The sequence below is a fragment of the Heliangelus exortis genome, chromosome 18 (assembly GCF_036169615.1).
Source record: "Heliangelus exortis chromosome 18, bHelExo1.hap1, whole genome shotgun sequence".
In the NCBI taxonomy this organism is placed as follows: Eukaryota; Metazoa; Chordata; class Aves; order Apodiformes; family Trochilidae; genus Heliangelus; species Heliangelus exortis.
This window is the reverse complement of record NC_092439.1, coordinates 12552195-12579897: the sequence shown is the minus strand read 5'-3', so window position 1 is coordinate 12579897 and position 27703 is coordinate 12552195. Positions and strand designations below refer to the sequence as shown.

General features: G+C 49.4%; 1 protein-coding gene across 2 annotated transcripts; it reads left to right on the top strand.

Annotated features, from left to right (window-relative positions):
* The first annotated feature begins 3024 nt into the window (after nt 1-3024).
* TSPAN32 (tetraspanin 32) lies at nt 3025-27421 on the top strand. 2 transcript variants are annotated; one of them, XM_071761939.1, is made up of 8 exons: nt 3025-3187; nt 5163-5277; nt 7526-7623; nt 14872-14946; nt 18757-18858; nt 20270-20362; nt 22239-22322; nt 24995-27421. In XM_071761939.1, the coding sequence occupies exons 1-8, from the start codon at nt 3122-3124 to the stop codon at nt 25088-25090; spliced, it is 729 nt and encodes a 242-aa protein (XP_071618040.1). In that variant the 5' UTR covers nt 3025-3121; the 3' UTR covers nt 25091-27421. The 2 variants fall into 2 exon arrangements, with proteins under 2 accessions (XP_071618040.1, XP_071618041.1); XM_071761940.1 differs by lacking the exon at nt 3025-3187 and adding an exon at nt 3448-3718.
* The last annotated feature ends 282 nt before the right edge of the window (nt 27422-27703 follow it).

The window sequence follows — 27703 nt, the reverse complement described above, 5'->3', positions numbered from 1 at the left end:
CCAAGGGTGATGAGGGAGCTGACAGAAGAGCTCACCAAGCCTCTCTCTATCATCTACCAACAGTCCTGGCTCACTGGGGACATCCCAGATGATTGGAAGTTGGGGAATGTCACAACAATCCACAAAAAGGGCCGGAAGGAGAACCCGGAAAACTCCTGGCCCGTCAGCCTGACCTCAGTGCCTGGCAGGGTTATGGGACAGATCATCCTCAGTGCAATCACACAGCACCTGCAGGATGGGCAAGGGATCAGACCCAGCCAGCACGGGGTTAGGAAGGGCAGGTCCTGTCTGACCAACCTGATCTCCTTTTATGATCAGGGGACTGCCTGGTGGATGAGGGGAAGGCTGTGGATGGAGTCTACCTGGACTTCAGCAAAGCCTTTGACACCGTCTCCCACAGGATTCTCCTGAAAAAGCTGTCAGCCCACAGCTTGGACAGGAGCACCCTGTGCTGGGTTAGGAACTGGCTGGAGGGCCGGGCCCAGAGAGTGGTGCTGAACGGGGCTGCATCAAAATGGCGGCCGTGGTGTCCCCCAGGGATCAGTGTTGGGCCCAGTGCTGTTCAATATCTTTATTGATGATTTAGATGAGGGGATTGAGTCCATCATCAGCAAATTTGCAGATGACACTAAGCTGGGGGGAGTGTGGATCAGCTGGAAGGCAGGAGGGCTCTGCAGAGGGACCTGGACAGACTGGAGAGTTGGGCTGATCCCAACAGGATGAGGTTCAACAAGGCCAAGTGCCGGGTCCTGCACTTTGGCCACAACAACCCCATGGGGAGCTCCAGGCTGGGCACAGAGTGGCTGAGAGCAGCCAGACAGAGAGGGACCTGGGAGTCTGGATTGCCAGGAAGCTGAAGAGGAGCCAGCAGTGTGCCCAGGTGGCCAAGAAGGCCAATGGCATCCTGGGCTGGCTCAGGAACAGCGTGGCCAGCAGGTCCAGGGAAGGGATTCTGCCCCTGTGCTCAGCCCTGGGGAGGCCACAGCTTGAGTCCTGTGTCCAGTTCTGGGCCCCTCAGCTCAGGAAGGAGATTGAGGTGCTGGAGCAGGTCCAAAGGAGGCAACTGGGCTGGTGAAGGGATCCAGCACAGATCCTATGAGGAGAGGCTGAGGGAGCTGGGGGTGTTGAGGCTGGAGAAGAGGAGGCTCAGGGGAGACCTCATCACTCTCTCCAACTCCCTGAAAGGAGGTTGGAGCCAGGGGGGGGTTGGGCTCTGCTCCCAGGCAACTCTCAGCAAGACAAGAGGGCACAAGAGGTCTCAAGTTGTGCCAGGGGAGGTTTAGGTTGGACATTAGAAAGAATTCCTTTAGGGAGAGGGTGATCAGCCATTGGAATGGGCTGCCCAGGGAAGGGGTGGATTCTCCATCCCTGGAGATATTTCAAAAGAGCCTGGATGTGGCACTCAGTGCCATGGGCTGGGAACCACGGGGGGAGTGGATCAAGGGTTGGACTTGATGATCTCTGAGGTCCCTTCCAACCCAGCCAATTCTAGGATTCTATGATTCTTGCAGCCCTTCCAGATTTAACCTGCAGCTCCACCTGTGGACCAGCCCTGCTGCCTTTATACCCCCAGTCCCCTCGCTGGTCCTTCCCCTTGGAAATGTCACCTCACCTCTGTCTGCCTGCCAGCACCAGAAGAAATATCAGGTGCTAACATCTCTGCATTGGGATGCAGTTCTAACTCCACCACAGGGTTTTTTTAAGGTGTTTTTCCCACTTGTCCCATGGTGGGGACCATGGGGACGTGGTCACCCTGCAGCTCTACTCCTGGCCCTGGGTTTCTGCACTGCTGGGGGTGATTCCTGCTCCTGGGCATCAGCTGCCTCCCCAGCCTCTTGCAATCCCTCTGTGGTCCTTCCCCCACTGCTCTCTATCTCTTGGCCTCTCTCGGGTGGTTTGTAGCAGGGGGCTAAGGGAGGAAAAGTCTCTGTGTGCACCTGGAACATCAGTATCTGGGCATCAGGGCCGGGACCCATGGGCTATGGGGGACACCTGATTTTGGAAATGAGTGTGTCAGGCCTCACTGGCAGCTCAGAAGGCTGCAATCAGGATGTTTTGCAAGGATGCTTGCAATAAATCAAGTTATGTAGTCAGAAAATCATTTCATACTTTTTCCTGTGCTCATGCCTTTGTGCAACTTGCTTTCTCTTTCCTCTTCAAAATTCATCTTCCTGTTTTTCACTCCCCTCATCCTTCCTCTTTCTCACTTACTGTAGCTATAGTTCTTGATGTGGGATGCTTTTGCCTCCCCCACCTTTTATTTGCCACCTGGGGGAGTGTGATTGGTTTCCATGATTCTGTTTCACTGCTTTTCCACCCGTCTCATCCTGAAACTGAGCATGATTAAGGCACATGGTCATCCAGTCTCCCTTTTGTCAGATGGGCCAGATTCTTCTTGAGTCTCCTTTGAGATTTACTTCTGGGAAACCTGTATCCAACAGGGAGATGTTTTTGAAGTCACCTGAGTCTTCTGTATCCCATTGGGTTCCTGGCATCTCCAGTGTTAGAAGGGGGGAAAAGGACAGAGCCAAAATGTCCGTGGATGGTGAGGTTCTGAGCAGGAGATCACATTTATATATGGCCATTTTCCTGAATAAAATACTACCAATGGGATTTTTTTTTTTTCTGCTTGTCTGCAAGTAAAAGTTTTAATAGAGTCTCAACCAAAGGTTAGTGCCACATTGAGGGGGGGGGAAGGGGAGAGAATGGGGTGGAAAGACTCCTTTGCAGATCTGTTTGGAGTTTTTGATGTCTTCTTTAAAAAAAACCACATTTTTTGCAAAATAATGTTTTCTGAATTTTAAATTATTTTTTTTTTTTTCAGGACCTTTGCTCTGCCCTCAGTGAAAGGCTCTTTTCCTCTCTGCCTTTCCTCCTTTCCCAGCTGGCTGTGCCTCAGAGCTGAGGGCAGAAGCCACCTGATGCCTCAGAGCCTGGGCAGGAGGTGGCTGCTCCCAGGAGGATTTAGGAACGGGGCTTTTAGGAGGAGGTGCAGCAGCACGTGGTGCAGACTCCACTTCCCGAGAGGCCCTGCTGTGGTCATGCCTTCCTTTGGTGGAAACCCAGGCTTTATCAAGAGCAGGGGGGACCAGCTGCCAGCTCTCTCCAGGGACAAGCAGCCATGGGACCCAAGTGCTGGATGAGGACCACCAAGTGCCAGCTGCTGGTGACCAGCCTCTGTGTCATGGTGAGCAGGCAGGTTTTGGTGTTGGTTTTTTTTTGGGGGGGGGGATCTCTGCAGAATCAAGGTGAACCATTTGCCTTTCCCAGCTTGGAGAGGGTCAGATCTTCTCACATTCTGTTTTGCACGGGTGGAGGGCAAGCAAAGCCAACTGCCTGAGTTATCATCACACCCTGGGCTCTTATCTCTGGCCACCAGCATCACCCCCCCTCCCCTGATAGACTTCTGGTTTCTCAGGGCTCTCAGGCTGCTGCAGCTCTTCCACAGCCCAGCAGCTGCTCCAAGGAGAAAAGCAAACTTGCTGCTGGCAGATGGGGTGGTTTGCAGCTGAAAGATCTTTGCTGCTGTTTCCTTGGAGCAAAAGGTGGAGCTGGTGCAGTCACACTTGTTGCTGGGAAAGTGGTTGGGATCAGTGAGGATGCAAACCCAAAACGTTTCAGTGGATCTGCACAGCAAAGTCAGAGCAGCTCTAGGGATCTTTTTTTATCAGCATCTGAAGCAAATTCAAGGGAAGCTTCTTGACACCAGTTGCTAGAGGTGATGAAAAATGCTGGAAATTGGGGGGATGCTTCTGCTGGGTGTTTTTGAGCTGCATGTGCTTCCTGCCTCCTCACCAAAACTTGCACTCTTAAACAAAAAATAGCAACCTGTATTTAGTTTCAAAGAGTGTTGGTGACTTAGAATGCAATTGAAAGGTGATGCTTTATTTGGGGCCTCGCATGACATTTGCAGCTTGGCCAAATTTCAGCATTTGAGGACCAGTGTCTGTACATTGTTCTCTCTTGCAAATAGTAGAACACATCACCAGGAGACAATGAAAGGAGGATTGGTAGCAAAGTTGTCTAAAGGAGGTGCTGTGGATGGCAAGAATCACATTATCACTCTTGGGAGGATTTTAGACTGGTGTTTCTCAGAAATCTGAGCTAAGCAGTGTTGCACTTAGCATTTTGCTGGCTGTGGATCAAGGTATGCAGTAATGCACAGCAGGAAGGGTCAGTAGGTGCCACAAATTAGGGTATTTATAAGCAGCAAATGCTATGGTTTGGTTGTATTTAGCCTCAAAAGTAAACCCTCCAATAATAACCAATAGGATGCTCTGGAAGGGAAATGTCATAGAGTGGGGGTGATGCTGACACTGAACTGCAACATTTGGCACAGGGATGGCTGTATTGCAAAGACCCAAAATGGTGAAACCTTATCCTGAGACACAGGAGTAGCCTCCCATCTTGTATTTTCCAGGTTCATCAGGGCAGAGCTGCAGCTGGTTTTCAGTGTTCTGCTGTTGCTGCCTCTGTCCCCACCTCTGCCACCAGTCCTGCTCCAAGGAGCCCTGCTCTAGAGCCAGGTGCCCTCAGAAATGTTCCCTCTTCCATCACCTGGGCTTGCTCTGGGCAACAGAGGGTGATGTGCTGGTAGTCACCCCATGCCTTGGGCACACCAGTGGGCTCAGGCATGGGACAGAAACACAGAGAGCCCAGCAGCATGTGGCAGAGGCAGAAACCAGAGCAGATGACTTAAAGCAGTACAAGACTCAGCTCTTTGCACTGTAAAATAGGAAATATTGCCAACAGCAAGCAATGGGACTCTTTGCAGTGCAATAGCACTGCAAAGAGCAAAGCAGAGGGCAAACCCCAAAACCACTCCTGAAGCTGGCAACCCTCGTGTATGTGGATGCTCTGCAGGGTGGGATGGGGTGGCAGAGGTGTGCTGCAAGCACATCCATCCTCTGGGATTTCTTCACTTGCTGTGAATTTCCTCCCCCAACACAGGCCAAAAGACCATGAGCTGTAGAGCATCACATGCAAGAGAGAAAAAGAGCTTTATTATGTTTAAGTGTCTGGGGTTTGTCTTTTTATGTGCCTTTTGGGGTACATGCAGGGGTGTTTGGATGCTCAGGCTCTATACATCTGTGTGGGGCTCTGTTCATGCTCAACAAGAGCTGCTGCCTCATCAACCCCTTCCTAAAAACCTTCTTTTCCAGCTGCTGGGGTTGTCCATTGCCACGCTGACCACAGTCACCCAGTATGGGCTCCATTTCACCCTGATGAGTGACATCTCCCTGGAGAGCAACTCCTACAGGGTCATCCATCACACAGGTAAGTTGCACTGGCATCCCAGGGAGAATTTTGATGAGCCCAGGATCTGCAAAACCCCCAGAGCAGCCAAAAGAAATGCAGAGGCATGACAGAAGGAGGCAGAGGATGGATTCTGAAAGATGCACTTAGGCTAACAGCCCCACAGATGCTTTTTTTTTTTTTTTTTTCAGTATCAGACCCACATGCCTGGCACTCAAGGCTGCTGTGGGGGCCCAGGGTTCTCAGGTGTTGCTGCATTTGTACCCCTCATTCATGGTTTCCCCATCCTTCCCTTTTGCTGCTGTGAAAGCTCAAGGGGATCTCAGCTGTAGATCCCCAAGGGTGTGGGGAGAGGAGCTGATCCAGGACTTGAAGCAGAGCACAAATAGTTGAGGCTGGGAGGAGAAATGCATGGTAACACCTGAGTTTGGAGGAAAGGTGGGAGTTTTTCCCACATAAACTGAATCCCAAGGCTAGAGCATAGGGAGAGCAGCCCAGATCCTAAAATCCTGCACTCACCTCTGCTGCCCCTGCATCTTCTGGGGCAGAATCTGGTTGGAGGTGTGTGACCAGTGGAGTCCCTCAGGGGTCGGTACTGGGACCGGTGTTGTTCAATATCTTCATCAACGACTTGGATGAGGGTATAGAATGTACCCTCAGCAAGTTTGCTGATGACACTAAGCTGGGAGGAGTGGCTGACACACCAGAAGGCTGTGCTGCCATTCAGAGAGACTTAGACAGGCTGGAGAGTTGGGCAGGGAGGAACATGATGAAATTCAACAAGGGGAAGTGTAGAGTTTTGCATTTGGGGAAGAACAACACGATGTCCCAGTATAGGTTGGGGGCTGAGCTGCTGGAGAGCAGTGGAGGTGAAAGAGACCTGGGGGTCCTGGTAGACAAGAAGATGCCCATGAGCCAGCAATGTGCCCTTGTGGCCAAGAAGGCCAATGGCATCCTGGGGTGCATTAGAAAGGGTGTGGTTAGTAGGTCAAGAGAGGTTCTCCTCCCCCTCTATTCTGCATTGGTGAGGCCACACCTGGAGTATTGTGTCCAGTTCTGGGCCCCTCAGTTCAAGAAGGACAGGGAAGTGCTTGAAAGAGTCCAGCGCAGAGCTACTGAGATGATTAAGGGAGTGGAACATCTCCCTTATGAGGAAAGGCTGAGGGAGCTGGGTCTCTTTAGTTTGGAGAAAAGGAGACTGAGGGGTGACCTCATCAATGTTTTCAAATATGTAAGGGGTGAGTGTCAGGGAGATGGAGTTAGGCTTTTCTCAGTGGTGACCAGTGATAGGACAAGGGGTAATGGGTGTAAATTGGAGCATAGGAGGTTCAAGTTGAATATCAGAAAAAATTTTTTTACTGTAAGGGTGACGGAGCCCTGGAACAGGCTGCCCAGGGGGGTTGTGGAGTCTCCTTCACTGGAGACATTCAAAACCCACCTGGACACGTTCCTAGGGGATGTACTCTAGGGGGCCCTGCTCTGGCAGGGGGGGTTGGACTAGATGATCTTTGAGGTCCCTTCCAACCCCTAGGATTCTATGATTCTATGATTCTGCATCTCTCCCAGGAGATACTCTGAGCTTAAACATGCTGATACCCTCTCTGGATCCTCATTCTCAATTTCTGATTAATAAGACAGGTGTAAAAACCACATGAGCCCAAAGCAGAGGCACAGCCTTTCTTTCCTAGAGGCACCAGGGGTTACACAGATTGGCACTCGGGGGTTCTTCCAGCCCCCAGCCTTCCCAGCCCCCCCTTTCCAGCAAGGCTTTGCTTTGTCTGCCCCCATGAACACCTTGCCCAGTCAGCCCTGGGTGAGAGTTTCCAAACCATCCATGGTGCTGTGGTCCTTGCCATGGCCAAGAGGAAGCCCTGGGGTGAGTGTTGCCTGAGATTAGCAGCACACAAAGTCCTGATAGCAGCCGGGCTGCTGCTCATCAGCACCTCCCATTCGGGGAAATCTTTATCTGAGTGCTGAAATAATTGACAGCTTGTGGTCTGGGGGGTGGACTGACACCCTTTTAGGGTGTGCTTGCCTCTCCTGGAGCCGTGGGAACCACTCAAAGGCTTCCAGCTCAGCCAAACAAGCAATTCATACACAGCTGGGAGTTACTGAATAAATAATAAAACCCTTTCGGATTTGCAACCTGATCCTCTTGGACCAGCTCCCCAAAATGCAATTTTTGGCGGCTCTCCGGGCAAAAAGCATTAAGCCGAGCCTCTCCTAGCCCGAAAGTTTTAGTGTCTGACCGGGTTCCACTTCCTTCCAGCTTTCTACTTGGGGATCTGCCTCAGCATGACCCTGATCCTCGCAGCCCTGCTCAGCTCTGCTGCCACGGTGCGGGAATCTCGGCGCCTGACAGCCATGGTGCGTACCCGAGGGACCCGATGGGAGGGACTTTGTCACCTCCCCTTAAAACCCGGCGCTGGGGGCTCTTTGGTCTTGCACCTGGGAGCAGGCATGCCTGGGTCCCCTGTTCCTGCCAGGGGACCTTTATTGTAAAAAGAATGACCTTGCAGAGCTTTTTTTGCATCCTGCATCCTTCTGCCCCTTGCTTCTTTAGCCAAGGGGCTGTGTAGGAACTTTCCTGGGGGGGTGGGGGAAGGGGTGTCAAAAGGAGGTGTTTATCTGCCAAATCAGACACACTGATGATGATTCCCAATGTGTTTATTTTTCTCACTTATCAACACGTGGTTTGGGGTTGGGGAGGGACCTCTGCAGTACAGTTTTGAGACCCACATGGTTCCTCTGAGCTGTGCCAGCAATGCTGTCCTCCCTCCTTTACCCCTGGCTGCAAACATCCACCAGAAGTGGTGGTGTCAGGCAGTGGGTACAGAGGCTTTTTGGACCCTCAGTTTCAGCCTCTTAAGGAAAAGTTGGAGCTGAAATGCCACCAGAGCTGAAATTCCATCTTTCTCCTTTCCATCACCTACAGTAAGGTGCCTGTTTGGGCCCAGAACATGCCAGTATGAGTAAACTGGACTGTGAGCCCAGGTCCATCTAAAAGTACAGCCTGCACACAGGGTCTAGTCTGAACAGAGCAGTTTCCAGCCTCTGGGCTAAAGGGATGAGCAGAAAAATGCTGCTCCCTGCATGTTTGCCTGAGTTGTGTCAAGGGCATGAGTTAACAGGTATGTTGCTGTGCATAAAAACATGCTTAATATAAAATAATTGCATTGCTGCCACATATAAACCAGCTTTCAAGGGACTTATTTAATCTATACAACTGAGGAAAATTTATATTGATGGTGGAACTGAGAGGCCAACACTTTGGAAACTTAGTACAAGGCTACTGCTGGGGTTAGTGCTTTCACTTTCTCAATATGCCATTGTCATAGCTCTTTCTGAGATGCTCAAAGGGACCTGAGGGACACAGCCCCATGAATCCTGCTAGTGGAGCAGGTACAGGTCCCCTCTTTCACTGGAGTATACTCCAGTGTGTGCCTGCAGGTACAACAGATGAGTATTCACAGTGTTTACAGATTGTCAGGGCTGCCTGAAAATATAGTTCAGCCTCTCTAATGTTTATCCAGATGCCCCACTCTCTGTGCAGTATGTTTTGGCACATGCCACCAGGTAAATGAGGTTGTTAAAATTACAGCTGTTTCCTGAAAGAAAAGCTGAAGAAAAACATACCCAGTCAACTCCAGTATTGCTGTCCCCAGCCCAAGGGCCACCTGATGCTACTCTCCTTTCCCCAGGGTGTGGGGGTGAGGACCAGCAGGTCCTTTCCTGGAGTCCCCATGGACTATCCCAGCCAGGGTGGGTGTAACACAGCCACCAAGGAAGCCCCTGGCTGGCAGAACCCCCAACCTGCTGTTGCTGCCCTCTGGGGCATCCTGGGACATCCTGGTCATGTTGCTTCAGAATTCCCAGCTTGGGTGGTGTGGCTTAATTTGTGATCTCTGATACCATTGCAGTGAGGATGGTATCATTCATTATGTGAGGAGGAGGAGGAGAAGGATTTTAGAATGACAGAACCTGCTGATTTTGGAAGGGACCCATCAGGCTCATCAAGTTCAACCCCTGTCCCTGTGTAGGGATCACCCCATGTGTCTGAGAGCATCATCCATCTGCTCTTTGGCCTCTCTGCTGCCCCTCCTAAGCCCCTTCATTTCTCTGGAAAAGTTGAGCAAAGCTGCATTTCTGTTTGCAAGGTGTAACTGCTGGTGACCTCCTGTGGTTCAAGCATCTCACCAGTCACCCAGAGCAGGGTTAGGCAGGACAGAAGGGGACAACTCCACCCAATATCCATTCTTAGGTGCTGTCACAGCCCTGCTCTGCTCCCAGGGCTGTAGAGGCTGGACTTCAGAATTGGTTGTTCTACCATATAGCACTGAAGATAAAGAGCAGATGGGGGCAGGATTGGTGCTGTGCCCCTCTCCCTGGGGATGGATGACACTGAAAGGGATGCTGCAGGATGCGAGGTGCTTTCCCCGCGGCCATAAAGCATCCACCCCACTCTGTTCTGGGCAGGAGATGCCGGGATGCCCCTTCCTCACCTTCAGCTCACCTTCCACCATCTCCGCAGCTTGAGGAAGGGGCAGGGCTGGGTGCAAGGGGACCGAGGGGCCGCTTCTCCGCGGAGCTTCCGCGGCAGCGCCCGGCCAGGCTGCGGCTCCGCCGCTGGAGGGGGCCCCGGGCCCGCAGAGCTCCGGACGGGGAGGGGACGGGACCGTAGGGCATTGCTGCTGCCGCTGAGGGTGCCCTGTCCCCAGCCCTGCAGGAATTAACCCTTCAGAAATACCCCAGAGCCGCTCACTTTATTCCCTCCTCCTTGTTCGAGCAGCCCATCAGCATCTTAAATCGCCCACGGGAGCTTTGCTGCCTCCGGTAACTTCCCACCCATCCACCACCCCCCCTCCGCGATTCCTCGTGTTTTACAGCAAGGGCCAGCCCACTGCTTGTTTTTTTCCACCAGTTCCTATCCCCTACCAAGGCTCTTTCATCTCTGATCCGCCAGCGAGAAAAGCGGGGAGGAAGCCCCAGTGGATGATGCAGGAGTGGGGTTCAGCCCTGGGGGGCTCCAAAATTTGTTGTCAGTCTCTAATCCTGCCCTGCTGATCCTCACTGGGCTGTAGCAGAAGCGTTCAGCCCTCTGCTTGTAGCTTTTCTTTTTTTTTTTTTTTTTTCCTCCCCTGCTTGCATAGTAGGGAGGATTTTTCCACTATTGATTTTTAAAGACTTTTCCTCCCCTGCGAAACATCTTGTTTAGAAGACCATTTAATTCACTCTTTAATCAACGAAGGGAGACACCAGACTGGAAGTGCCTGACACCTGTGGCTGTACAGGAAACCAAACCAAGCTCAGGTCGATGTGGTTCATCCACCACAGTGCAGCTTGGTAAACCAGTTACCCTGGGGAAATGCTAGCTGGGATGCTGGTGGGCTTAAAGGAGCATTTCCCTGGTCACTGACTTGTTGTGTGGATCCTGTCTCCTCGTGCCTCAGTTTCCCTGCTGACTTTTTTTTTTTTATTTATTGTCTATTTAAATTATAAGTGCTCACTCTGCCTGGCTAGCTGGGGGGGTTGTGTGTATCCAGAGGAGGGTTTTCAGTCTTTGCAGCCCTTACTGGTGTGGTCCAAATAGTGATGTTGGGTTCACAGTGATTAGAAAGCAGCACAGGGCAGATTGGTTAAAGCATATAAATATATATATATATCTATATATCACTGGGTTGTCCTGTAGCCTCATTAAGAGCATCACCCAGAACTTGTAATAATGCCAGAGTGCATCCACTGCTGCCTCCAGGGAAGGTGGTTTCTAGGGTTTCTGAGAACTTAAGGATAAAAAATATAATCTAAAATCATGGACTGTTACCTGCAAAGCTCCTCTTCAACAGTGAGAATAGTGACAGGTTTATTGACTGTCCTCCAGCTATAGTTGTGGCCAACCCAGCTTTTGGGTGATCTCTGGTCCATCATGCAGTCAGTCCCAAACAGAAACATCCTGCAGCTCTCATGGTGCTGTTGAAGGGGAGGAGAAGGAAGGAAAACTGCAGTTTTGCTCATTCTGCTTGTTCAAAGGGGAGGCTCTGGCTCCAGAGGGGTTTCAGGCACTGGGTTGTGTGCTGGCATCTGATCAGCTGGAGAGTGGCACAAAAAAAGCACAGGCAGAATATCCCCACTGAAATTCTTATACCTGAACACTCCATCCTAAAAAAAAAAACCTCATCTAGAGTAAAAAAATTTTTTTCAGTGTGGACCAGCTGTTCCAAGCACTGATTCCAACCAGTTTATCATTAAAAAGCCTCTATGAATACCTGATAAAACCCAGTTTGTCACCAGTAGGGCCAACACACAGCACGGGCTGTTGGCTTTGCTGTTCCCAGGGGTATCATTGCAGGCAAATGAGCAGAGGGCCCTTCATCCCACTGCACCTCACTTCAGCATCTTGCTTTTGCAGTGAATCTGTGCCCATCCCTGTGGGGCAGCACTGCTGAGCAAGGCACCCGTGCTCTGGTGCTCCCCAGAGAGCAGGCACAAAGCTGATGCTCTCAGCTGGAGATGAGGTCAGATCCCTCCTTGGGACTGAGATCACTGCCTCGTGTTTGCTCTGTGAAAAGGCAAAAATGTGATGGATTTCTTCAGTGAACTGGGTCAGGGAGGGAGGGATGCAACCTGCTGGGTGCAGCCTGAAAACGAGCTCAGCTCTTTCCTACCCCTGGGCTGTGAAGTGGGGCAGGGAGCTGGCCCTTCTGATGGCCACTGTGGCATTAAAAGCAGCTGGAGCTGAGGAGGGCACAGCTCAGCTCCTTCCCTGGAGGTGAGGGGGTTTTGCAGAGCTACAGACCCCAGTCTGAGCCAAAGGAGCCCTCCCTCATCTGAAGTGAACCCCTCTAACTTAAGGGAAAGCATCAGCAAGGTGAATGAAAAGGTGCACCCACCCCCCAGCCAAGAGGCTGTTTCTGTGGGTGCTGCCAAGTGTCTCTAAGACAAATTGTTCCTTGCAGCAAGGATGGAAACAAGGTCATTCATAAACCAGTAATTGATGTCTGGCTGGTGACAGGGGCTGCTGGGGCTGCTGCCTTCTGCAAAGGGAGCAGCCTGTGGCCAGATCCAAGGAGCTGCAAGGGTCTGGGAGATGATGAACCAGCCTCGACCCTTCCACGTTTTGTATGCAAACTGCACGTTGCCTTTTTCTTTTTTTCCTCCAAATGTCTTCTAATGTAATTAGAAAGTTGCTCTTCCAAAAGCCTTTTGGCTGGGAAGGGGAAAAGCAGCCTATAATTCATTTATAAGATGTTCTTGGAGCCACGTAATTGCTCCACACTGGCTGGATGGAGGGTGAACTTCCCAAGGGGCTGCATCTCAGCACTCCCAGAGAAGCTCCCCAGGAATAAAGGGAGAGATGATGCTGGAGGTGAAGGACTGAGATGTGGGGTGGAGCTGAAGAAGGGGAGAGGAAGAGGATTTTTTGAATCTGCTGGGGTTTCTGGGCCCAGAGAGATGTTGTAAGTGCTGGAGCTTGGAAAGGAAGCAAGGGTGAGCACCCAGGGAGAAATCTGGGTGATGCTGTTGTTCCCACTCTCCTGGTTCATGGTGGGTCCTCATGGTTAAAACCCTTCCTGGAATTCCCTTCCAATGTGTGGAAGAGTTTTCACATTGCTAGCAGTGATGGATTTTTCATCTGCCCTTATATTCTCTCTTTTTTTTTTTTTTTTTTTTTCCGTGTCTTTGAGCCTGATTTTGGAGAAAATGTTGACCTTGCTGTTTGTTTGGAGTAGGAGGTGTTGGAGGAGGTGCAAAATTCTGCTCCCCGGGAGGAGCAACCTGAAATGCTCATGAATCCTCCCCTCCTTCCCTCTCCAATCTGTGCTCTCCCTGCAGGGGTTTAACTGCCCCCCACCCCCAGCCAGGTTTTGGTTTGGTTTTGCAGTGCTTTGGTCCATGGCATCTCACCCTGTGGGTTCTTCCCCATCTTAGCTACTTGTATCCTCCTTCTCACACCAGCATTTGATCAGATTTTCCTCTCCTTTAGGGTCCCATTCTCCCATTTCAGCTCCTGGCAAGGCAGTGAGTGATCTCACCACCTATATGGCCAGGCAGCTGCCAAAAAAAAAACACAAAAAAAAAAAAGGGGGAGAAAGGAGAGGCTGCACATGCATCAATTCAGGTTTTTTTTTTTAATAAGAGTCACACCAGGGATTTCCCCAGCATCTTCTGCAGAGCCTGAGACAAGGCAGTGCCACAAGCCTGGGGTGATGCCAGCAGCTCTCATGCTCCTGGAGCTGAGCCCCCAGGGCAGGGTCCTGAAACCAGCAGAGAAACACAGGAGGATGGACAAGGACCAGCAAAAGGCAGCTTATTGCTATCTTCATGTTCATTTCCAGGATTGAAAGTAAAACATTTTCCTTTCTTCTTGTACAGGGAGGGAGTTTTGGCTTTTCTTTGTTTTGGCAAAGGCAAAAAAAGTATGTTTTGGCATACTTTTTAAGCAAAATTGTTTTGGTGAAGCAGAATTGGAATGGTCTTCCTTTCCTTAAGCTTGAATTTGGGAAACTTTCATGAGAAGTTTCATCTTTTTAAAGTGATTTCAGCTATGGCATGCTACTGAAACCCTCCTAGAAAAGAAATAGAAACCAAAATAAACTGCCTTCAGCTGGGTAATTTTCCCCTGCTGCATAACTTCATGCTGAAAATGCAGACAGATTCATGGGAAAGCTTGTAAGGGCAGTGATTTTTAACTGGTTCTTATTATTAATTTTTTACCATTCCAAGACTAGGCTGTGTATTCATATTTAGTGAACCCCCATTTGGCCTTCAAATGCTTTACAGGTACTTTTTTTTTTTTTTTTTCATTGTGAACAAGATCTTTGAGTCCAGCTGTCACAACAGCCAAGGGCTGTTTGTATCAGAGGTTGGGGTTTTTTTTGGATCAGATTTGTGCAGATAAAGACACGAGGCATCTAACTTCCAGCTCTGCAAGCCCAGGGAAGGAGGCAGAAGTCAAGCCACCTCCTGTGTCATTGCTGTTATTTTTTTAGCCACTTCAGGGTCAGTTGCTGGCCTTGGTTATATTTCTGTCCTCTTTTTGTCTGCCTGGGTTTCAGGATTTCAGGAAGGCAGCTTGTTGTTCCTAACAGAATAAATCCCAGCTCCTTTTCCAGAGCATGTTGCTCCCCATCCTGATTCCTCTTTTCCTTAAGGATTATTTGTGTGGGCTTTGCCCTCTTTGAAACTGATAGCTGAGTTATAAATGGGGGGAACTGAGTGCTCTGAGTAAGGAGGTGCTATTCCAGGGTCCTGTGGCAGAAATGGAGCATACTGAAAATATGTATTTCTCTCCCCCCCCCCTTTTTTTTTTTTTTTTTAATTCTGCCCAAGGGGAATCTGGACAGAATAAGTTAACTCCTCCACAGGAAGGTGCTTTTTTGCTCAACCTTTCCAAAGGGCCATGGTGGAATTATAGGGCTTCTGATGGAGAATAAGATTACTACCCATCTAATTTCTTCTAAGTAAGCAGCATGATGAGGGATATTAAAAGGAGGTGACATTTAGCTCTAACTTCAACTCCACTTGCTCAAATGAGCATTTTTAAACTGATAGCAGCAGTGTTTCCACATAGATCTTTTCCATGCTGTAACTGATGGTATTTTTCCTCATTCTCCTCAGGGGTTTTTCTGTTTTGCTCTGGCCTTCTGTGGACTGATCCCAACTGCCTGCTGGAGGTACATGCACAGCACAGAGGTGAGCATCACCTGCTGATGGAACCACCACCAGCATCTCCTCAGCATTTTGTAGCCATGATTTTTGCCATAAAAGAGGCAGCTGGTGGTGACCAAGCCATCCAGACCCAGGGCTATCAGCTGCTTCCATCCTTTGCAAGAACAGGGTTCTGCCTTCCTCAGCTGCCTCTCTGATGGGGTCATCTGAAGGGAGAAGCCATGCAGAGCAAATCCCTTGTTCCTCCTTCTTCTGCAGAGCTTTGGGATGAAAGCTGGCAAGAAAAGCTGTGTCAATCAGCTGGAAATGGCATTGAGAAATGTGTCTGCTTGGTCTTGGGAAATGGTGTTATCCAAATTTATTTCGTTTTATTGCTCAACCCACCAACACGGAGCAGGGGGTAGAAAGGCTGCAGGATCAAGTTATCTTTTGGGTTAGGACAGAGATGTTCAGAAAAAAAATACTTTGCTGAAACTGTTCAGAGGAGAAGGGCTTTCTCTGGGTGTCTCTTAATCACTACATCTGTTTTTACTTCTAATTATTTTCTTGTTCTTTTGCTTTGAGTGCCCTGCCCATAAGTGCACCCATGTGTTATGGTTGGCTTTAGCTGTTTGGCTTTCTTTAGGCAAAACAGTTTCCACTCAGGGTTTTTTTTTTGTTTTTTGGGGGGTTGGTTTGTTTGTTTGGGGTTTTTTTTGTTTTGGTTTTTTTATATAAAATGTTTGCTTTCTGGTTAAAGAAAACCAGCAGTGTTTCTGGCAACAGAAAAATTTCTTAGAAAATTTTAGAAAAATTAAATTAGAAAATTAGAAAATTAGAAAAATTAAAATGCCACTCGAGATTGTCTTGGCTTTTTCTGCTTTCTAAAATGCAGGGCTATTTTTTGGGGTCTAATTTCTCAAAATAAAGAGCAAAACTGAAGCAGGTGTCCTCCCCCAGCCTTCTGCATGTGGCTCCTGTCAGAAATAGTTAAGAAACAATTAATTGCAGTAACATGGGAGGAAAAAAATCAACCTCAGCCAAACTGACACGTGTCTTGTAAGCCTGGTGGGATGTACACAGCTACCAAAAAATGAGAATTTGAGGATGTAAAACTGAATTTGCCCATCACACATACCTGAACCTGAGAGCACTGAGGGGCTACTGCTTCTCTGTTCATGCTTGGAACAAAAATTTGCATTTTTCCTCTGCAAAATCCATTGACAGAATCTCAGTCTGTCCTGTGTGGAGGTGCCAGGTGGGAGCTGGCAGGGGCAGATCCCACCCCCATTCCCAGGGTGCAGGACTGAAAGCAGAACCCTCCCCAGAGATGGGAAGTCCCAAACCCTGCAGATGCTCTCAGTGGTTTAAAAAAAAAAATAAAACAAATGAACCTAAATTCCCTCCATACAGCAGATCCTCCTTACAGAAAATCAGCTAAAGGGGAAAACTTCAGTTGAAAAATTGTTTTGATGTTTATTTTCAAGAGCCCCCAGATAAAACTGGTGTTTGAACACGATGAAAGCAAGAAGCCCTTTTTGTAGCTGGGACTCTGTTAGAGTCCTGTTTACAGAGAAAGTTGTGCAGGCCAGCAGAAAAAGAAGAGTTATTTGTAAATATTTGATATTCTCAGACTGTCTCCACTGTAAACAAAATGTGAATCTTCTCATTTTCTGTTCTTTTCTGCTTTTGTGACCTTCTGAATGAATCCTTGCAGACAGATGCCCCGTGTTTGAAAAAAGTTCAGGTTACCCACATCCCAGATAGACTCAGTGCTGCTTGTTTTTATTCTTAAAATCACTTATGCCAGACATGGAAAAACCAGGAATCTGTGATTTATCAAGCTTTACCAATAAAGCTGATCCCTCTGCTGCTCTATGGACCCATCCATGTGGCACTGAATGGGGTTTGTGAGGTCCAGGCCCCCTCTGTGCTGTGTTCTCAGGCTGCATTGCATCCATCTCTCTGCCTGAAAAGAACTTTACTGAGAAACTGATAAACTGCTCAGGTTCTGCAGAGAAAATAGTGAACAAAATGGGGAAGAACAAATAAGTCAGAGGAACATCCCAGATCCTCTCCCTGTCTCTCTAAGATATTTAGAGAATGCTAAACAATCTCAAAATTGCTTTTTTTAATTTAAGTGAAAAATGCTCCTCTATTGAGGCACCTAGAACCAGCTGCATCACTCCCAGTGGTGATTTTCCATGTTCTGTATCCAGCAAGCCACTGATACCATCTGTAAATGGCTGTTTCATTAAGGACTGCAGACAGAAATGGGAGGCAGCAATTACTTGACTGATTTAGAGCTAGAACTTTTCACCCAGCATGTTCCAGGAGAAGGATGACTGCAAGGTGTGACCTCCAGATCACTTAACCTGGAGATTTTACTTAAACCAAAGCCTTGCTGATGCTTCATCTTCAGCTCTGTGTTTTGGGTTGTTTTTTTTTTGACTGATGAGCATCCCAGGTGCAGTCTCCTTCCAAGGGAATGCTTCATCCAGAAATACTCCAGCAGTGGGCCAGTAGGTACAGGAAAATCCACTTGGCCATAATGATGCTAATGTATGGGGGAGTGCAAAACCTGTTTGGAAAAGAAGCCCAGACAGACTTTCTCTTTTCCATCTGGATCAGTCCATTACTTGCTAACCACTGTCTGAGTCAAGGGACTTAAACTTTTCTTAAAGCCTGTTATTAACTCTGTCAGCAAAACCACTCAAAAGGCATCCTGTTGCTTAACCCTAAACATATATATATATATATTTTTTTTCTCCAACACCTGGTGTAAGAAAGAGAATAAGAAAATTATTCTGAGGCAAAGGACTAAAAGTTGCTGGGCAGTGGAGTGTGCAATGGGAATCTGCTGAGGCTGGCACAAAGCAGTGCTGCAGTTTAGGTCTTCAGTGTGTTACATCCCAGATCAAAGGAAAATACAGGGATGAACTTGTGCCTGCTGGATAAAATAATGTTGCAAATAAAGATAGGTTGTGAAACCACCCGGTGGCTTTGTCTCATGCTCTCAGGTTTTATTTTTTGCATCATTAAGCATGCATGAGCTAGCTTGGGCTAGACAGATGCTTCCGTGCATGGATGGGTGCTTCAGGGCTCTGCTGCAGCTCTGGGTACAAACATAGCCCCATTCCAGACAGAAAAGTTGTTAAGATGATTATTTTTGCCTGCTCAGATCAGTGCTGGTGAGGAAGTGAGGGAAAATGAAAGCAAGAAATAAGGTTTTGACTCCAGGCATTGAAAGGCAATTGTCATTTTTTCCCTTTTGGAACCCAAGCAGGAGCTGGCTGGGATCTGTCGTGTTCTCACATGGTTGGTAAATATTTATGGTCTGTTTCACCACTGAATCACTCTATTTTTTTGGCTCTGTTTGGGGGAACTCCTCCATCACTGGGATAACACCATCCTCTCAACTTTTATTTTAATGTTTCACTGTCTGCCTGTCCTCACAGTCACCCAACAGGACAGGAAGGTGGTGTCACCCCTGCCTGGCAGAACAGCTTGGATGGAGGCACATTGGGCATAGGCACCAGAGCTCTTCTCCCACCCTAAATGCAAACCAGGCTAAAAGCTGCTGGTGAGACCCTGGTGTGATGCCAGAGAGTCCACATGGAGCAGAGGGAGGTACCTGTGCAGCACCTAAGCCCTTCTCATGGGATTTTCCATGCTTTAGGTGCTCCTTGGTGTTGTACACCAGCTCCTGCTGCTCTGGGGTGGTCATTTAATAACTGCACTATTTGTCTTACTCAACCTGGCAGACTTTCTGGGGGAGATGTGAGAGTGGTTTTTGCCCTCCAGAGGCAGCTGCAATCAGTGTTTTTCATGTCCAGCTCTCTGCTCTCATCACAGGTGGAAGACAGCATGATGGATGTGTATGATCTGGTGTATGAGGAGGTGAGGAGGAATGGCTCCAGCATCAGGAGGCAGGAGCTGACTGCCATCCACCAAGCAGTAAGTTGTATTTCAGCCTTAGCAGAAAACCTTGCCCTGGGGGGTTTTTCCCAAGGCTTTCAGCAAGCTGGGGCTCAGCCTCTGCTCTGCCCCAGGAATGCTGCGGATGCCATTTTCCCCCCAGGGATTGAGTCCTTCAGCCTGCTGTAAAGTCTGCTCCTGCCTTCTTACTCTTCCTAGGGTTGAGCAACCAGATTATCAGGAGGAAGGGGCCACCACCTCTGGTGCAAGATCTTTAAAGGCTGATAGAAATACATATTTTCTGTCTCAGCAGTCCATGCTCACTCTCTGTGGTCCCTGCAGGTGGATATACACCTCTGGTACCCCTCATCAGAGAGAGGGGAAAAATCCCACCCTGTCTAGCAGAAGGATCTGGGCTTGGTTTCTGTTTCCCCTTGAGCCTATGGCTGAGGATTATTGGATAAAGCCTCTTGCAATGCTGGAGGCTACTAACAAGCCCCCCCAAAACCATCACCCAGGATGCTGTTGGTTCAGGGCACTTCTCTGTAGCTCAGTAGGTGGACAGTGGTGGTTGTCCAGAGCACAGGGTGTTAGCTTGTCCTCAAAGCCACAGGAGAGGACATCTCCCATGGTGAGAAACTCCCAAGTCCCCCCTGAGTAAAGGAGGTGCTGTCTCCTCATGCAGCAGGGTCTGTTTGGGGGGATGTTCATGGAATGCAGCAGGGCTAGACAGGAAATTCAGCTCTTCTTGCCTGTTCACAACCCCCTCCCAGAAAACTCCCTTTATCCTTCTGTCTTTTCTTAAATCATCCTAATTTGGGGAGCTGCTTTCATCTGTGCTTCTTCAAGGCAAACGTTTCTCATTGCAGCAGCCATGGGAGCCCTTGGAGCCATGACCAGGTCTGGTGGTGCTTGCTCTGCAGGGTCGTGGCCATCCACATCTGCACATCCAGAGTCCCCCTTTGCAAGGAGACTGAGGCACAGTTCCCAGCTTCATCCATTGCTTATTTTAATCACTTTAACTGATGGAGAAACACTCCTTCTACCCCTTTTTGGTTTATTTTCTCTTTCTGCTAGAGCTCCAAGCTGGCCACTTCACCCTGCCTATAGCAAACCAGCTATGCAGTGGGTGTTGCTGGGTCCCTCTCCCAGCCCATGCCAAGTAGGAGAAACACCAGTCCATGTGTGCATCCCTGGGTTTTCCAGACCAGCAACTGGGAGCACTGGTGTGTGAACATGGAAGGAGGGCTTGGCCCCAGCCCCAGCCTGCAGTCCTGAAGTAGAATGGGCAAGTTTGGGGCCAGATCCATCTACCCCCTCTGCATTTCACTTCCATTGCTGCAGCTGCTTTGCTCCTTGCAGCCCTGGGAGGGAGGGTGGCCCAGCACCTCTTGCCATAGCATGGGGAGAGCCCCAGTTGGTGACTGGCAGACCTCTCCCTCTCTTCCAGTTCCTGTGCTGTGGGAAGCATTCTCCATTTGGGGACACGACCAGTGTTGAGAGCAGGACCTGCCCATCTGGCCAGGTGCAAGGTGCAGGACAGGTAAGGAAAAAGGTTTTTTCTACCCCACAGTGAGGTGGTACCACTGCTCCCCAGCTCCTGTCATCTCACTGGTGTTTCAGTGTTAATGGGATCCCTGGCTTTCCCATGGTTTGTGGTTGCCATGGGTTGGGGGGTTGTTAGGTCAATAAGGAGGGGTCTCACCTGCTGGGGGAGCCCTGGTGGACCAGGAGGTCTCAGACCTGCAGGTAAAGTTTCCTTTGCAGCTCTAGAAAGCCTTCAAAATGTTTGTGTTTGCAGCCTGCTGCTTCCTTCCATCTTCCTCCTCATTTCCTGCCTCTGTAGAGGGTGTGGGATGCCACAGGAATGTGTCTGAGCTGAGAAAAGCTCTTGGACCTTTCCACAGGACACCGGTTTTGAGGCTGAAAAGGTGTCCCACAAACAGCACATGTGGAATTTGCTGTCATTCCTTTTCCCAGGGCATTAGGTACTAAAATGAGAACTTGATGAAAGCAGGGCTATGATGTCCAGCAGCTTCATCAAGTGCACTTCATTCCCCTTTACAGTCTCCCAGGGAAGCTGACAAAGCAGCCACCTCTTGCTGAAGCCACAACACAGGCTTCCTACCCTGAGCAAACATATTCCATGATTATTTTTCTCCCACTGGAGGAGCCCAATCAGCTGAAGCAGCTGAAGCCGCCAGCATCAATATGTTTGCTTGGCCCTTGGAAAAACAAAACCACCTTGCTACAGCTGTAACAAAAACCTGGATGGCAGGCAAAGATGCCAGGTGGTGGCAGAGCCCCGGGATGAGGTGACAGAGCCCGGGATGAGGTGGCAGAGACCAGGATGCGGTGGCAGCGCCCTGGGATGAGGTGACAGAGCCTCGGGATGCGGTGTCAGAGCCCGGGATGAGGTGTCAGGGCCCCGGGATGAAGTGGCAGAACCCTGGGATGCGGTGGCAGAGCCTCGGGATGAGGTGGCAGAGCCCGGGATGAGGTGGCAGCGCCCTGGGATGAGGTGACAGAGCCTCGGGATGCGGTGGCAGAGCCCGGGATGAGGTGGCAGAGCCCCGGGATGCGGTGACACGGCCGTGCCGGCGGGGCAAACATTCCTGACGCTGCCTCCTGGAGCATCCCATCTCGAAGCGGGGTCAAACTCGGCTGAAAAAGCAAGAAGGGAGAGGAAAGCAAAGCCAGGCCCCGTGGGACTGACTCTGTTCCCATCCCCCCGCTAAGGGTTTGCATTTCCCGCGGGGGGGACTGAGTGGGAGGATGCGTTTTGCAACTCGGGGAACCGCAGGTTTGCAGCGAGGGTACAGTCACTCTCTGGCTTTGCAAATCGCCCTGCAAATCACTTCATGGGGTGAAGTGCCTTTCTGAAAGGCCCTTTTGCCTTTCTGGAATGGCTCTCTGGGCTAAGCCTCCTGGATTTCCCCGGGGCCACCGGTATTCTTAAGGCCCCTCTCTTTTGTAACATTAAACAAATTAGTGTTTGTGACACCTTGCAAAATGGAGATGTTAATTTGTATCTCTGGGGGATGTATTCCTAGCGTTATGGTGTGCTCTGCTTTTCCACCTTTGTTTTTCCCACTTTCTGCTTCCCAGGAGGTGGAAAGAAAAGCTTCTGCACGGCCACTCTTAGCAGGGTACACACACATATCCCCCCCCCCCAGTCCAAAATCCACCATACCAAGAAAATCACACTCATGTAGTAGTGACAGAAAATGAATTGCAGATATGTGTCTTCCCAAGTTTCAGCGAGCAGCAGGAAAAAAAAAACAACAAACTGCTCAGTTGTGCAATTCTGCACCCCCCTTGTGCATCCCTCCCTGTCTGGGGTTGTGGTAGGTGCTGTTGGGGGATGAAGCCCTCACCAAGCTGTTGCTGTGCTACAAGGACTCTCTCTTTTTTCCCAGGACTGCCTGCAACAGATCCAGGACTTCCTGAAGAAGCACCTGGACTTTGTTTCCACGCTCCTGGGCATCTCCATTGGCTTCACGGTAGCTATGTCTGTTCCCTTGCATTCTGGCCCCAAGAAGTTGTCTTTAGCTGGGAAAGCCTATCCTAGACCAGAATAGGATTTTGGGTGATCTTTAGAATCATAGAATTTTCTGGGTTGGAAGGGACCTTTAGGATCATCCAGGTCCAACCCCCCTGCCATGGGCAGGGACACCTCTCAGATCAGGTTGCTCAGAGCCCCATCCAGCCTGACCTTAAAAACTTCCAGGGATGGATGGGGCTGCTACCACCTCTCTGGGCAACCTGTGCCAGTGTCTGACCACCCTCAAACACTCTGAGGACAGCAAACTGTCTTAAGAGGCCTCAGTCTTTCAAAAATCATAGAATGTTCAAGGTTGGAAGGGACCTTTAAGATCACCCAGGTCCAACCCCCCTGCTATGGGCAGGGACACCTCCCACAGATCAGGTTGCTCAGAGCCCTGTCCAGCCCTTAAAAACTTCCAGGGATGGATGGGGCTGCCACCACCTCTCTGGGCAACCTGTGCCAGGGTGTCACCACCCTCATGGGGAAGAACTTCTTCCTAACTTCCAATCTAAATCCCCCCTCCTCCAGTTTGAATCCATCCCCCCATGTCCTATCCCTCCCTGACATCCTAAAAAGTCCCTCCCCAGCTTTCCTGTAGCCCCTTCAGACACTGGAAGGCCACAATGAGGTCTCCTTGGAGCCTTCTCCTCTCCAGCCTGAATAACCCCAACTCTCTCAGTCTCTCTCCACAGCAGAGATGCTCCAGCCCTCTGATCATCCTCCTGGCCCTGCTCTGGACTAAAACATTTGCTTTTTGATACACAGAAAAAAAAAAAATAAAACCAATCCTACCTCTTGCTTCCCCATCCTGTATCTAAAGCTGGCAGGAGTTATGGAAAAAGAGTTGAAGTAAAAGCTCCATAATTTAGGAAGCTTGCCCAGTGCTGTCTCCCAAATCAAACTGGGAAGTTGCTTTCTGCAGCCAGATCTGGAAGGTCTTGAAAGGTACTGAGCACCAGCAGTGGAAAGGGAAGGTCTCATCCTATTAATGACCTCTAATGAACCCAGTAAGGTGCATTTTGGGCAGCAGGTAGGTGAAGCACGGGCTTGTGAGGAGAGGAGTGTGTTGCCTGGGCTCCAAAGTGCTGTCTTTGAAGAGAAGGGATAGGATCTTGTAGACAAGGGGTAGGATCATCTTTGGAGGATGGCTTGGGTAGAAAGGGTCTGTGCTGAATTTCTGAGGCTTGTTTATGGAGGGAGAAAATCAAAAATGCTGCAAGAGGAGTTTGGTGAGGGGGAAGGAGCTGTCGTTGTACCCGAGGATGGTTCCTTTGGAGCTGCAGAGTGCCACTCATTAAACCAAGCTTGCTCCTGTGCCCACCCCCTGCTTGGCAGGGATGTATCCTTGTAATTACCTCTGCACAGGGGTCCTGCACATGTGGTGAAGCACACCAGACAAGAAAGAATGCCAGGAGAGTTCTTCCTTTACCCCACAGAGAGGTCTGGTCTGCTGTGATATCTCCATGCTGCTCCCAGCTGGAGCACCTTTTGGTGACTGACACTGTATTTGGAGGTTGGTTCACAACTTTTGTCCACCTTGGCACTAGTATGGGTTAGAAGACTCCTCTCCATCCAAACAAAACTCAGAGGAACACTTTTTGTATTTTCTACTGATAATAGTAAATTAGGAAAACCATCAGACCTTGTTACAGAGAAATAAATGTGAAGTAATGTGTGAATATTTGGGGTTGCTTTCCAATTTTTCTCAGGTGTAGGAGGAATTCTCCTGCAGCTCCATTCACACAAGCAGGAGCATTTTGATTATATACCTCTTTTTTTTTTTTTTTTTTTCCACAGCTTTGATGCTATAGGCAGATAAGGCAGCTGCCTTTGAAGTGTGTGCTAGAGGAAATCTCTCTGCAGAGTTCCCCCTTGTGATGGCAGGATGCAGAGGAAGGCTGAGACCAGGGCTGGAGCTTCTCTGATGTCATTGTCCTTCAGCCAACAATGTCCCCAGATCAAGGCCCAGGCAATGAATGATGCACCTTCAGGCAGACTTTGAGGACAGAGCACGTTGTCACAGCCTTGTTCTCCTTCCCCCAGCAGCTTTACCTCTGATCTGCTGCCTGTGACAATCCCAGTGGGTGATGCACCAGGCAGCATCTTTAGTCCACACCAGTGCAGAGGAAAATTCAGTGTCCTCACAACCCTGCGTGGGGTGGGGTTTGGGGTTTGTTAGGGTTTTTTTCTTTTGTTTGTTTTGGTTTTTTTTTTACTCTGAAAAAAGCCATGAAGTTTGTTTTTTTTTTCCATCCCACGTTCTCTTTACAAAAGGCTGTTATTATGAGAGATTTTTGTTTGCACAGAGGAATGTTTTGTGGCAGCAATTTGAAATCTGAATTTCCTGGTTTCATCTCATTTCTTGGTATTTTTAGGACAGAGTTTGAGCTACACCGTGGTAATTCCAACCAGATGCTTTAACCATGTATTGGTTTGGGGTTTTTTCCCCATGTTGCTCAGCATTTTACTGGAAAACAGCTCTCAAGAAAAATAGGATGGGCTGGTACATAAATTGAGAAGTTCCAAGTGGACTAACAGGCAGCATTTATGATCCTTTCTTTGCACAGATGGAGCCTCCTAATCAGTGTGGCATTTAATTGTGTGCCTGTCTCATTTATTTCCATTTAGGTGTATGGGATGCTCCTGACTTCATTCCTCTGGTTCTCCATCCACTTCAGCTGCAACCTGGACCGTAAAGGCAAATACATCCTGAGAGAGAGGTAGAAACCTCCCACCCAGGCACCCCTGTCAGGCAGAGCCAGGTCCTGATGCACAAAGGTGTCTGAAGCCACCCACAAAATCCCCTGGGAAGGGGTTGTGTGGGGTCAGGTGATGGGATGAGTATCACGTTTCCCCTTCCTGCACTACTGGCTGGTGGGATTTCCTGAACTGGTGAGAGTGGGAGATGCTCTGAGGAGGAGCAGTCCCACAGCCTCTTTACTGGGAATGCACAGGGACTGAGAGACACCTGGGAGATGGAGATCACATCCCCCAGGGATGTAGCTCCACAAGCAGGGCACAAAGAGGGCAGAAATAGAAAAGCCCAGAAAAAAAAAAAAAATCACAGCATTAAACCAAATTTCTCTTGTGCTGTCATAGAATTGTAGATTAGGTTGGGTTGGAAGGGATCTTAAACACCACCCAGTTCCAAACCTCCTGTATGGGCAGGGACACCTCCCACAGCCCAGGTTGCTCCAAGCCCCATCCAACCTGGCCTTCAACACTTCCAGGGATGGGACAGCCACAACTTCCCTGGGGCAACCTGTACCAGGGGCTCAGCACCCTCACAGGGAAGAATTTCTTCCTAATGTCCAACCTAAATCTCCCCTCTTCAAATTTTAACCCATTTCCCTTGTCCTCTCCCTACCCCCCCATGCACAAAGCCCTCCCCCAGCTTTCTTGTAGCCCCTTCAGATATTGGAAGGTTGCTCTAAGCTCACCTCAGAGCCTCCTCTTCTCCAGGCTGAACAACCCCAATCCCTCAGCCTGGGTTCCCAGGTTGGTGCTCAGCCCTCTGAGGATTTTTGTGGCTCTCCTCTGGGAATGTCCCAGGAGCTCTGTGTCCTTCTGGTGTTGGGAGCTCCAGAACTGGACACAGGACTCCAGGTGGGGTCTCACAAGAGCAGAAAGGGGAGAATCACAACCCTGAACCTGCTGTCTCTGCTTCTCTTGCTGCAGCCCAGGACATGGTTGGCTTTCTGGGCTGCCAGCACACACTGATGGCTCATGTCAAGCTTTGTCATCTGAGCAGTTTCCTGTGATCCCCCAAACTCCCAATGTTTCTAGGAAGATGGCTTTGGATCACAGCCCAGGACTGACCTTGTGCTATTGGCATGGACACAAAGTGTGTCACTGCTGATGGGGAATGTGCTCTCCTGTCCTGGACATTTGCACTGATAGATTTGGGCCATGTTCCTGACCATGCTTGAGCTGCAAAGAGCTTTGGGACAAATGACCAGCATCAAGGACACAGCCCTCTGTTATTACTTCTTGCTCATGCAATACACCATTAGTTTTTAGTTCTTAGGATTTAGTCAGCTCTCCTAGAGCTCGATGCCAGCCTGATTTCCCAGGGACTTGTTCAACTTCCAGCCTTAGCTCTGTGTTTATCTAACTTCCCTAACCCGTGGTGCTGCTGTGCAATACAAAAGGACTTTGATATCACACGGACCTGCAGGACTGAAGGTGAAATCTGTAGGAGAACAGGACTGATCTCCAGCCAGGCCAAACAGTCCAATGTCCAACTCCATGACCTCTTTACATCACCTTACCAATAACAAACATTACCAATAACAGACATTTTTAATAGCCTCAATCAGCTGGAGAACTCTGCTCTCAGCCTAGCTCAAGCACTGGCTCCCTGCTGGGCTTTGCCCTCATTGCAAAGGGGCAGAGCCACTCCTGAGCTGAAAACCCAGCCTGGCAGGAGGTTTAGAACCTGCTGGAAAACCTGCTGGAAGCAATGTGCCTGGGTGAAAAGTCTGTTGGGCCAACAACAGCTTTCACCCCTCTCCTTTGTTGGGACTTTTAGGAAGTAACAATTGTTTATTGAGATAACACAGAAACCCCTCTGCTGATCCTCAGGAATGGTCCTGGTCCTCAGATAGGGGATGCTACACCTGCTTAGCATTTAACCTGGCTGCAAGTATCATGCAAGGGAAAGCCCTGCCCTGGGGTGGGGAAGAAAAACTCTTCTGCTCCCTTGAGACCAGCAGAGCCTCCTCACTGCCTTCACATGAAGGAAAATGAAGCAAGATCAAAATGCACCAGAAAATCACTCAAGCTACCTCCTGGCAGTCACCAACACACCTGGCTCTAGCAGGGGTGACATGAATTTGCCAGCACACCCACTCCCTAGCAGTGGGGAAAGCTTCACATATGTGTGTATATATATATAAATATGTTCTATTAATGATATTGCTCTCTGGAGAGACACGTGGCCTCTTGTGAGCTCCAGCTGCTCTTCTCCAGGCCACTGCCATTGTTACTCCCCAGCTCAGCTGGCAGCTCATGTGACTCATGGTTGCTTCAATAAAGATAAATTTCTTGCAAAAAGCCATCAGTCCTTCTCTTTTTAATTTTTCTTCTTCTCCTCTTCTCTCCTCTCCTCTTCTCTCCTCTTCTCTTCTCTTCTCTTCTCTTCTCTTCTCTTCTCTTCTCTTCTCTTCTCTTCTCTTCTCTTCTCTTCTCTTCTCTTCTCTTCTCTTCTCTTCTCTTCTCTTCTCTTCTCCTTCTCTTCTCTTCTCTTCTCTTCTCTCTCTCCTCCTCTCTCCTCTCCTCTCCTCTCCTCTCCTCTCCTCTCCTCTCCTCTCCTCTCCTCTCCTCTCCTCTCCTCTC

What these genes read in the sequence shown, in the direction of transcription:
- TSPAN32 (XM_071761939.1), top strand. Translation starts at nt 3,122, where the DNA reads ATGGGACCCAAGTGCTGGATGAGGACCACCAAGTGCCAGCTGCTGGTG. An exon ending in AGGTGCAAGGTGCAGGACAG is followed by an intron (nt 20,363 to 22,238) that starts GTAAGGAAAAAG and finishes CTTTTTTCCCAG; the next exon opens with GACTGCCTGCAACAGATCCA. An exon ending in GCATCTCCATTGGCTTCACG is followed by an intron (nt 22,323 to 24,994) that starts GTAGCTATGTCT and finishes ATTTCCATTTAG; the next exon opens with GTGTATGGGATGCTCCTGAC.